Source organism: Nestor notabilis, unplaced genomic scaffold, assembly GCF_000696875.1.
Source record: "Nestor notabilis isolate BGI_N333 unplaced genomic scaffold, ASM69687v1 scaffold20162, whole genome shotgun sequence".
In the NCBI taxonomy this organism is placed as follows: Eukaryota; Metazoa; Chordata; class Aves; order Psittaciformes; family Psittacidae; genus Nestor; species Nestor notabilis.
Window position 1 is genome coordinate 839 of NW_009918116.1, and position 10,702 is coordinate 11,540.

Here is a 10,702-nt window from a genome sequence, read left to right on the forward strand (position 1 = left end):
GCTGGCCTGTTACTAGAAGTGGGCGTTGTGCTATATGTCCCTGCCAGTGGCTGGAAACTGCCTGATCCAAAGGGAAATCCAGGCAGTTCCCAGCGCTGGGTTAAAGCACAGCTTGAAGAAGCCTCAGTAGCTGATCCAGAGCCCCCAAGCAAGATGGGGCTGGAAGAATCAAGCAGCTTCCACCAGCGTTGCTGGGGACATGGAGATCCCGTGGGGCACACTGAGCGCCTCTTACGTGTCCGAATCCCGATGACAAAGAGCAGATGAGCTCTGGTGAGGAGCCACCCTGCCTCGGGTGCCTCTGGGGTGCTACAGCAGCCCCACAGCCCACCCAGGCACCGGTGTCGCTCCCCTCTCCCTTGCGCCCTGCATCACGAAGCAGCATCTTTGTCACATCTTCACCCCAACAACCAGCGGGTCCCTGCCCACTCGCAGCACCCTTTTATCTGAGCACTTCCCACGCCTTCGGGCACTTCCCTGGCTGAAGCTTTAACCCCTGGAGAGCAATTATTTCAGCATGGAAAGTGAGACAGATTCTAGGGACTAACCGGGCTGGACGGACTGGCTGCGATCAGAGCTGGGATGGTGTTTAATCAGACAACAGAGCTTTCCTGTCTGAGCACACGTTAACGACGGGGGTTACCTGCCACACGGGCCTCGCTTGACACAGCCCTGGCTCAACTCGTTCAGCTCATCAGAGAGGCTGCGCTCAGGGCAGAGCCGCGCAGGCTCCCAGGGTCAGCGGGCACCGTCCTAACAGGGACCATGGAGCTGGTGCTGTGCCAGGGTGGAAGTGGGAGCTGTCAGGGCGCTGAGGCAGGCACACACAGGGCAGCTTATCTCACAGTGGGCGCATTTTCCATCCCTGTATGTTTAAGGTCGAGGAACGGAGAGACTTGCTAAGTGGAAATTAATGAAGAGACATTCTCCTGACCCACTTTCTGTCGTGCAGGAGATCAGTGGTCGCCCATCTACAGAAGTACCCAGTGCACGCTCTTTGGTGTTTTGAGTCACTGGGAGATGCCACTTCTTGGGACACCACCTTGGTTCTCCCAAACTGACAAATCTGAGAGGAAAACACAGCACCCGACCCAGTGGGACTGAGCAGTTCGTGAGGCAACGTCTCAAACAGGCCTTGACAAACACACACCTGAATTCCTGCCAACGAAGTTACTGATCTCCTGGTCCTGGGGCTGTTCTCCAGGGCAGGAGACTCACAGACAGAGTTTCATGAGGCTCCACAAGCCACAAGGGGTTTGGAGACGAGAGTGGTCACAGCCAGTGTACGTGCGACGCGCACCCAGAGCCTCCGAGCAGGAGTAACTCCCTGTAGTAATCCCTGAGCACGGGCACGGTGCGTGCAGTTGGTTTGTTCTCCTACAAAAGGCACAGGTTTCTCTTCAGGGCCTCATGAAAACAAGATTAAATTCACTGTGGAAACTAAAAGTGCTGCTGCTGCTGCTTTTGCCCGGCCTCTGATTCATCCACCCAACAAAACCACAGAGTGCTCAGCGCAGGGTGACGAGAAGAAAGTCTGTGAAGCTCCTAAAGCGTATTTGCAAGAAACCAGGGCAAAGAGGAGCAGCTGATTTCCACCAGTGGCTGCGAGCACGGCTGCAGCACAGCCCGCGCGGGGACCCTGGGGAGCTGCACCGAGAAAAAAGGCCCAAGAAGCAGAAGTAGATCTTCTTTTATTTTCAATTATGAAAAATGAAAGCCCCTGGAACAGTCAACACTGAACCTGCTCTAGATGGGGCTTGGAGCAACCTGCTCTAGTGGAAGGTGTCCCAGCTCGTGGCAGGGGGTTGGAACTGGAGCAGCTTTCAGGTCCCTTCCAGCCCAAACCAGCGGGTGATGCTGTGAAATGCAGTTTTGAAGCCTGAAGGCCGGTGCCCCCCGCTCGCACCGCGGCTCTGCTCGAGGTGACGCCCGATCAGCACCTCTCGTCCCTCCACCCTTCCGCGCTTGCTGGAAACGTGCTCACTCGGGCAGAGAAAAGCACCCGCCAGCAGAAGCTGAGAACCTGCTCGAGAGGTTTCCTGCAGAGCTGAGCTGCAGCAGACGCCAGCAGGGACCTCGGTGCGGCAGGCGGGGAAGTGGGGCTCCAAAACACGGGATGGGTGGATTACGGAGACAGATACGGGATCCTCGGGAATCACCTGCCCACCACAGCGGTTTTCTTGCCACAGATGGAGCAGTTTCACACCATTTCAGGTTTAGAGGACAGCGTTCCAATGCCCACGCTCTCCCAAGCCTCATCTGCAGCCAGGAGCTCAGCAGTTCCCCAAGATCTCTTCCACACACCAGCAACACCTCCAGTCCCCTCCCCACAAGAACCTTCCTGTTAAAGACCCGACTCCACACACGTCTGAACTCAACTTCTTTCACCACAGAAGGAATCAGTTCCCACTCAACCTCCAGACTCAAGCCATGAGACCCAGCTCAAGCTCCTCTTCTTCCTTTCTAAGAGCAGACGCATCCAGAGCACAAAGCACTGAGCAGCACAAAGCTTTCAGCTCTCCTCACAGCCCGAGTTCACGCCAGCTCATGCTTCCCTGCCGCGGAGCAGGAATCCTGCCTGTGCCATCCCGCTTGCTGCAACAGCATGTCGAGAATGCTGCAATTCTCCTACATGAAGCACTTTTCAACTCTGGTTTGGTTGCAGATACCCGCGTTTACCAGGCAAGGAAAGAGCCACCACTTACCTTGCAGAAACTCAAAGGCTGGTGAGCGTGAAGAGCGGGGATTCGATCATGCTCTCCTCCGCGCCACCCAACCTGGAGGATTTGGCTTCTTTTATCCCGAAGTTATTCCTGTTTAGGTGCTCCCGAACAGTTCAAACATCTTGATGTGAGCTCTCCCAGCCCTCTTCAGCTCCTTACAGAGCAGAGGGCTCCAAGCAGATACCATGCAGCACACACCACAGCTTCCTGGGCTGCCGAGGTTCTTGCTGCACCCAATAGGAGCCTGGTTTCTCCCCGCCCTGGCTGCCAGCAGCACCACCAACGGGCTCTGCAAGAGCACCCTCTGCTTCCCACCCGGCTGGTTTGAGTCCCAGCCCTCTATCCCCAGGGAATATAGGGAAAAGAATGGGTCACCACATTACCTTGCAAATGAACAACGCCTCACAAGGAGAGAGGCAGAAAATAAAACCCAACTTTATTCACCAGGGATGTGAACTGCCTTGGGAGGGAGGCAGCAGCCGTTCCAACAGGAGTCTCCTAAGTAAGGCTGTGGAAATCCCAAGGAAGGATCAAAACACGACTCAGCCAAGACACAAGGCTAATAGTTCTTAAAGAGGTGATGATGTTAAATGGTGTCAGAGCACAAAACAAGCCCAAGAAGCTTCCCTGCCCAGCTCAGCTCCCCAGTGCTGCCTCAGCGCACACTCGCGCTAAGCTGGCACATTAATCCTTGTCACCACTCAACACCTGAGTGGGGGAAACAGTCACTTGGGAGAAAAGGGCACTGAGCAACCCTTGTTAAACCCTTGAGTTAAGCCCGAGTTCAGCACAATGAAGATAATACAGCAATTTAGTGACAAACGGACTGATGCCGATGGCTCTGGGCAGTCCACAGCACCTTTCCCATCAGCAGAGTCCACCACAGCAGGATGCACCACAGCAGGATCCAAGAGCTCTTCACGGAGGAGAAAGTCACCAACAGGTTTCCTGCTGATGTTCACCTTGTTCACTTCTGCTGTCGCTGTGTTTCCCAAGGGGTGTCTGCAGCAGTGCTGAATCCCACATGATGTGAACAACTCTGATCCCATCTCCTTCAGCCTCAGGCTTTCTGGTGAGTTTGGCAGCCTGACCCTCGGGGTCGGTGCAGCCCTGCCCAGGCTGACACCTTTACAACAGACAGAGAAGGTGGTACCAAAGCAGCAAAAGTCCTCATTAGAAAAATGACTCATGGAATAAAAGGAAATTGATTCCTTAAATTAAGGAAAAAAATTGTCCTGAAGATACCGGCAGGAAATTGAAACCACATTTCTTTCTTCTAAAAGCAATTCCACTGCACCAGTCCCACCAGAAACAGTCTGATGAAGCCACCATCTCCTCTGGGGCAAGGTCTGGCTGCCACCAATGCACAACATAACCTGGAGGAGATGACATCCTTCCTGTCCAGACCGTCCATGCTGCAGGGAAGGGCACTTCACTTGCTTGACCTGCCTCCAGCCCGGCCTGAAGCTCTGCCAGAGACAGGGCTGCACCACACAGACCCATCTCTGTGCTCAGCCAGGGCCTGGATCTGGGTCCTGAGGGATTTTAAGAAAAGGACCTGTGTCCACTGAGCCACTTGGGACAGAACAACTGGGAGGTTTGAGGATCTGCTACTCTGCTGGCTCTTAACCCCCCGGCTTTGGCACTCCACATGTGGAGCCACGTGGCTTTCCATGCCAGGTCAATGAGGCTACAGCATGTCCTGGGATACTCTTACACCCAGATGAAATCTGAAGCTTGAGGCACGAGTACCCACCTCCAAGCTGCCAGTTTTGTCTGTTCATTACACTGGGGCTACAAGAAGCTGCTCCCCCAAAAACTGCTTTCTCAGATGAATCCCACGGCAACACCCACAAGGCAGAGAGCAGCTGAAGCCATTTGCCTGTGTTGTTTTCAGCCAGCACAAACCTGTTCTGCTTCGGGACCCTGCCTCTGCTCCTGTTTGTCAGTTGGCTGCCAACACAAGCCACAGTTGATGGCAGGATGTGGGGCTTTCAAAGCCCCTCCTCAGGGCTGTGTAGCCAGCAACGTTACCACCCGAGGAGCTACAGGCCCTGGAGTGACAGCAAAGGAAAGCAGTGTGCAAGAGAGCAGAGAATCCTATTTCTTGTGGCCAGCCCTTACACAAGGCTCTGGCTCACTGACTGCTTCCAGGATGTGTGCTCCTCCCCTTCCCAGCAATGCTCAGAGCCAACCTGGGCTTAGGAATTACTGCTTTTCATCCCATTTTCCAGGCTGGGCAGCCTGAGGCCCGGAGGAGGAGGATGGCTCACCCAGGCTCAGAGGCTGTGAGCACTGGGGCTGACCAGAAGGACAATCACTGCAGTCAAACACCTCTCTCAGACACTAGAACTCGGTCATCTTCTTGTGTGTGTCTGCTTTCTTCTGCTCCTGCTGCAGGCTGGCTTCCTGGGCCTGCAGCTGCCCCAGCTGCTTGTGGGCATTAGCCAGCTTCTCCTTCAGCTGAGCTGTAGCAATGCTGTGCCTGGAAGCAAAAAGCATAATGGCAGAGTCATCCTGCATGGTAAGATCAAAGGCGTGTCATCATCCCAGGGGGGTCTGCCCTTTCCTGTGGGATTTGCACCAGTGACCTGCTGAAAGCCAGGAAGAACCTGATGCTCAGCAAAATCTGGGCTAGAAAACATCCTTCTGAGGTGGTCAACAACACTGAAGAGATGGGCATGAGAAAGAAAGGACTCCAGCACCTTTCCTCTCCTCACCACAGCCTGAATTCCAGCCACAGGACCCCAGACACATCTGCCAGTGTCCACGCTGGTCTGAAGCACACGCTAAAGCCTCTCTCCTCCTCTTCCTTCCTCTTAGGCCTCATCCACACACATCACTTACTCCTCCTACACGTCATGTCAAGCCCACCCCTTTTCCCAGCAGCACCAGAGCTCTCTGGCCACCCTGCACTCCCAAAGAGGCTGTTTTCCTACCGCCCAATGTTGCGTTCCAGGGCCTGCTGGATTCCAAGGATATCCCGCTGCGTTTGCTCGATCTTCTCCACTGTCTGGAGCAGCCGGACACTCAGTTCTTTCCTGGTGCTCTTGCTGGCGTGGTAGATCTCTTTGCTGTTCCTCCTGGGGGGTGCCATCCCTCCAGCCTTCTCTCCAGAGCTCTTCCCTCGCAGCTTCTCATTCAGAAAGTCAAACACATTGTGGGAAGGCTTCCGGCTGCTTCCCTTTGCTTGGCACTTCCTGGATTTGCCTGGCTCCAGCTTCCCCTGTTTCCTCCTCTGGAGCACCTCAGCACACTGGTCGAGGGACTTCCCTCGAGGCAGTACCACAGCCTGCACTGGCTCCACTCGGCCCTGGGAGTTCTTCCCTAACCCTGAGGAGAGACACCAAGTGATTAGAGTGAGTGAGGACATCCCCTCTCCGAGCCACCTCCCACCACAAGCTCAGGCTCACAGTCACAAGCTTAGGACAAGTCAACAGGCTCTGGAGGTACAACAAGCTGTAACCTCCATCCAAGTCAAGGGGAGCAGCAAAGGCCACAGCTGGGTGGATGCAGACACTATGAGAGGAGCCTTTGACAGCAGAAGATGGGTGATAAAACATCCGAGTTCAGCAGTCAGGCCAGTTTCTGTCAAACCAGGTTCAGCCCCACATTCTCAGCTTCTCAAGTCTGGTTCTTTTCCAAACTGGTTTGGTTCCTCTGGGAGAACCAGAGACAACTGCAAGCAGCAGACTGCCCTCCCAAAGCCCCTGAGGCTCAACACCATTTGTGCAGTGAGAAGCTGGTTGAGCAGGCTTTGAAGTCTGTGTCTAGAGCCAGGAGATGCTTTAATAGACATCAGAAACTTCACAGATCAGTTCCCTTCCACCTAAAGCCTTTGAACATCTCCCACAACAGTTCTCACGGCTTCAATCATCAACCTGACCATGGTTCCAAATGCCTCCACTTTTTACTATCACCATAGAGGGGCTGGTGCACACACGAGCCTCTACTTCACCAACTGAGTTATCCCTCCTTGCCTCCCAACACAGCTGTGATTCCTCACACAGCTCCAGCCTTATCCGACAGGCTCTTCAGCACAGAGCAGCATTAGCTTCATCCAGAACCTTGGTTTTCTTACCTAGCTTTAGGAACCATGGAGGCAGTCGGGCTCTTGCAGCACCAGGACCCCCATCCTTCTCCCTTACCTTTTCCAAACTCGTATCCCATCTGAACAAGCAGTTTGGAGCCGATACCACGAGTATGAGCTTCCCAGCCACCGAAGGAGGAGCTGCATGAAGGAGACCATTCCCCATTCTCTGGAACTCCTGAATCTATCACTGTGGCACAGGAGAGAAGAACCAGTGAAACACAGAAACAAAGCTGCTATGCAAAACCTTCATCTGGGGCACCAACACAGCAGGAAAACCCCTCAGTACAATGTACTTCTCCCACCCCAGCACCATTTGGATGCTCCTCCAGCCCTATTCAGTTCCTACTGAGCTCTCACTTTTATGAACATTGCACAGCAAGTCACTTAAAATGAGATCTCACTTGATTTAATGCATGTATCACCTCACAGTTCCAGGCAGAATCCGCCAGGAGTCTTTATGCTTCTTCTCCTTCCTTCCAGGATGGTAATAGAGACTGACAGACACCATCAGAGTAAACTCTGGCACAGTGGAATGTGTGTCCTATTCTGTGCCTCCAGCTCATGTCTCTGGTATGAGGCTCCTCTAGGCCACAATGCTAATTTTGTGTTATTAGGATCCAATAATCTCTATTAGGTGACATGTAAAGAGCTCCAGGACACAACTTTGTCCCTGTGACCTGACTGCAGCACTGGCACAGGGACAGTGCTGCCTGTTTAATCTCTGTGTCAGCTTTCAAACAGGGCATGGCTGCTCCTGCAGCCTCATCGAGGCACTGCATGGACCAAACACAGTTACTGGGGTCTCTACTCTTGTGTAGCTACACAGAGCTCCCAGAGGTGAGGAAGTCTCCTCATTCACTTATCAGCTCAACTCAGCCAGCCACAGAAGAAGCAGACCCCGAGCTTGGAACTCTGCTTAAAACCCTCTTCTTTCACATGTTGGAAGTTCCCATGGAAACCTCCAACCTTCATTAACCCCGTAGTTTGCAACTCTAACATGAGAGCTAATTACTGCTCAGCAACATACAAAGAGATTAGCTGCTCTTTCATCAGAGGCGAGACACTTAAAAGGGCAGCTCCAGGAGAGTAATTCCACAGGCCCCAGAGAAAGGCAGACCTAGATCTCAAGCTGTTTTGCTCACACCTTTAGCATAACCAGAATCATCAACACTGTCTTCATCAGACTCAGCAGCCTCTTCACTTCGCAGCGGGGGAATGACACTGTCTCCTTCCACAACAGCTTCCTTGAGCAGCAGAGAATCAAACTTCACCGTGTAGTAACCACTGTCGATGTCTACAGAGGAAAAGCACAGACAAGAGCTCCAGTAAGTCTCCAAACCACGACTGGCAGAGGGCTTGCTAAACCACAGTTAGCTCCAGGGAATGATATGGGAGAGGGAAAGGCCAAAGGAACATGTGTTTTAAAGAAAATCTGGTTTTCCTTTGTGCTTTTGGGTGGGAGGGAGAAGCACCCACTGCAATGCAAAGCAGTTTCCACAATGCCTCTGTTGAGATTTAAAGGTTTATTTCTAAACCTGAAGATGGGCTGTTGGAAGCTGAATCAAAGAGAAGTTAGACCTGCTCCCCTTGGACCTAGTAACAGGCAAAGATGGAAAGAGAGAATTCCCAGGCCAGGGGGAGCCTCTATCAGCAGCTGATGGGCAGGGCCAGTCCCTGGCTTCTGGTTAAACAAGAGAAGATGATTGCAATTCCAACCTAATAAGCATACAAATCCCTGCACCACCCGCTTCCTCCTTTCCTGGGCAGTTAACCAGGACACAGTCATTTCCTTTCCATATTCCTGCTCATTTTGTCTGAGCTCTCCTGTTTCCTGGCCTATTCCCTTCCCAAAGCTGACAAAATTCAGAGTATTTTCTCAGCTACGTCTAGATTTCCAGTGCAGGGCTCCAGCCTTTCTACCATTAACCAAAAGAGCCAAGTTCTACATTCACATAAGCATCAGCCTCCAACTTCCACACAGAATCCTGCAAAGCACACTCAGACTCACCAGTTATCTTTGCTGTGTACCATATCCCATCGCTGTGCTTCGCCAGGCAGGATGAGCCCACCTCCAGGGTGCTCAGGTTGGGCTCCTGGAAGGGCTGAAGCTCCTCCACAGGCACCACCTGCCCATGGGAAAACCTGCCAGGGAAGTGGAAGAGGAGTTATTGACCTCACTGGAGCAGCCTTGAAACAAAACACCCTCCCTCCTTAAAGAGAATGCAAACGAGTTGTCAAGGGTGGTGAAGCTGCACTGGTAAGTATGGAATGCTTTGTGTGGGAAGGGACCTTAAAGCTCCTCCAGCTCCAACCCCCTGCCACGGGCAGGGACACCTTCCACTAGAGCAGGTTGCTCCAAGCCCCTGTGTCCAACCTGGCCTTGAACACTGCCAGGGATGGGGCAGCCACAGCTTCTCTGGGCACCCTGTGCCAGCGCCTCAGCACCCTCACAGGGAAGAGCTTCTGCCTCAGAGCTCGTCTCAATCTCCCCTCTGGCAGGTTAAAGCCATTCCCCTTGTCCTGTCCCTACAGGCCCTTGTCCAAAGCCCCTCTCCAGGTTTCCTGGAGCCCCTTTAGGCACTGGAGCTGCTCTAAGGTCACAGAAGTTACTAATTTTTCACCTTGAACATATTATTTACGTCATGAAATGAAGACTGCCTCCCACCCCGAGCATTAAGCTGTCTTTGCTAGTGACACAGCCAGCAGAAGAGTTCACAGGTCCTTTGGGACAAGCAGGATCTCAGGGACACGCAGGTCTCTGGTCCAACCTCCTGCTCAAAGCATAACCAACTTCAGCCACCCATCAGGTTGCTCAAGGCCTTACCCAGTGAAGTTCTGAACATCTCCACAGCTGGAGACTCTCCAGCCTCTCATGAATGGTTGATCTATCAAAAGCCAAACTTTGCTGCTTTATTTCAGAATACTCAACCAGGTTTTGATTTGGCCACGTCATTGTGTGCAGTTGATTCTCTGCAACTTTCCCATCTACCCTCTGCCTCAGCTGAAGCACAGAGCCAAGCTGATGCCATTGCACCAAAACACACTTTAAAACCACAAAAAGGCCAAATCTTGTTAGGGGAAAAGCCAAACTTGGCATGTCCAGAGCAGGTTTATCCCTTGGAATGACAACAGCAGCAGGACACAAACCCCCTTTCCCCCCCTTTCTCCTTCTTTACCGACAGTTCTCTTTGAATCTGCACTTGTCATCCAGGAAGAAGGGACAGGGCTTCAGGGACTTGTGAGTCGGGTACAGGTAGAGCACTCGCACCCCTGCACTGCCGTCTTCCAACTCCTCTGTTCCCACAATCATGGCATTGTGGTACTCCAGGGTCCCCCAAGAACTGTAGTAGGGGGCTTTAACCTTCATCCCGCTCAACTCCTCCTCTTCCTCTCTGTCAGACTCCTTCTCCTCTTCACTGTGCTTTGACTCATTTTTGTCATCATTTTCCTCCTCCCTCTTTGATGACATCTCGCTGTTATCAGCTGAAGGGTTCTCAGCAGTTCCAAGCTCAGCAATGGCTTCTTTAAAAGCAGCATATTCCTGGTCTTGGGCAGACGTGTCTGGGTTGGTGCCCTGCTCCAGGAGACCTACTGGGGTGGAGGAGGAGGCAGCGTTTGTATCTAGAGTAGCCAGAAGCTTGCTCTTTTTGACAGACACCAGGCTGGATTCAGTCAGTTCTATCAGCTGCTTTAAATCCTCCTGCAACTGAATCAAGTCCGACTGCTGGGACGGGTCCAGGCCTGCCCCCAGCGCCAGCTCCACTTGCTGCAGCTGGGCATTGTAGGTCTGAATTGCTGCTTCCAGACTCTCTTCATCCATTATCGGCAAAACAAAGGTGTGTTTAACTGTGTCCCGCACGGGGACCCAGCACACACCCCAAGTCAC

The 10,702-nt window shown here is 52.9% G+C and overlaps 1 protein-coding gene across 3 annotated transcripts; it reads right to left on the minus strand.

Moving 5' to 3' along the window:
* Positions 1-5,069: 5,069 nt before the first annotated feature.
* ZGPAT (zinc finger, CCCH-type with G patch domain) lies at positions 5,070-10,636 on the minus strand. Of its 3 annotated transcripts, XM_010009557.1 has the most exons (7): positions 10,409-10,636; positions 9,993-10,357; positions 8,825-8,958; positions 7,961-8,110; positions 6,872-7,003; positions 5,663-6,056; positions 5,070-5,208 (listed from the first exon to the last, which is right to left on the minus strand). In XM_010009557.1, the coding sequence occupies exons 1-7, from the start codon at positions 10,634-10,636 to the stop codon at positions 5,070-5,072; spliced, it is 1,542 nt and encodes a 513-aa protein (XP_010007859.1). The 3 variants fall into 3 exon arrangements, with proteins under 3 accessions (XP_010007859.1, XP_010007858.1, XP_010007857.1); XM_010009556.1 differs by having other exon boundaries at positions 6,872-6,988; positions 9,993-10,636; XM_010009555.1 differs by having other exon boundaries at positions 9,993-10,636.
* Between the last annotated feature and the right edge of the window lie 66 nt (positions 10,637-10,702).

Coding starts and splice junctions, on each gene's coding strand:
- ZGPAT (XM_010009555.1), bottom strand. CDS start 10,636: ATGGATGAAGAGAGTCTGGAAGCAGCAATTCAGACCTACAATGCCCAG. Junction 8,959..9,992: donor AGATTCAAAGAGAACTGTCG/GTAAAGAAGGAG, acceptor CTTCCCTGGCAG/GTTTTCCCATGGGCAGGTGG. Junction 7,004..7,960: donor TGATTCTGGTTATGCTAAAG/GTGTGAGCAAAA, acceptor CCTGTGCCACAG/TGATAGATTCAGGAGTTCCA.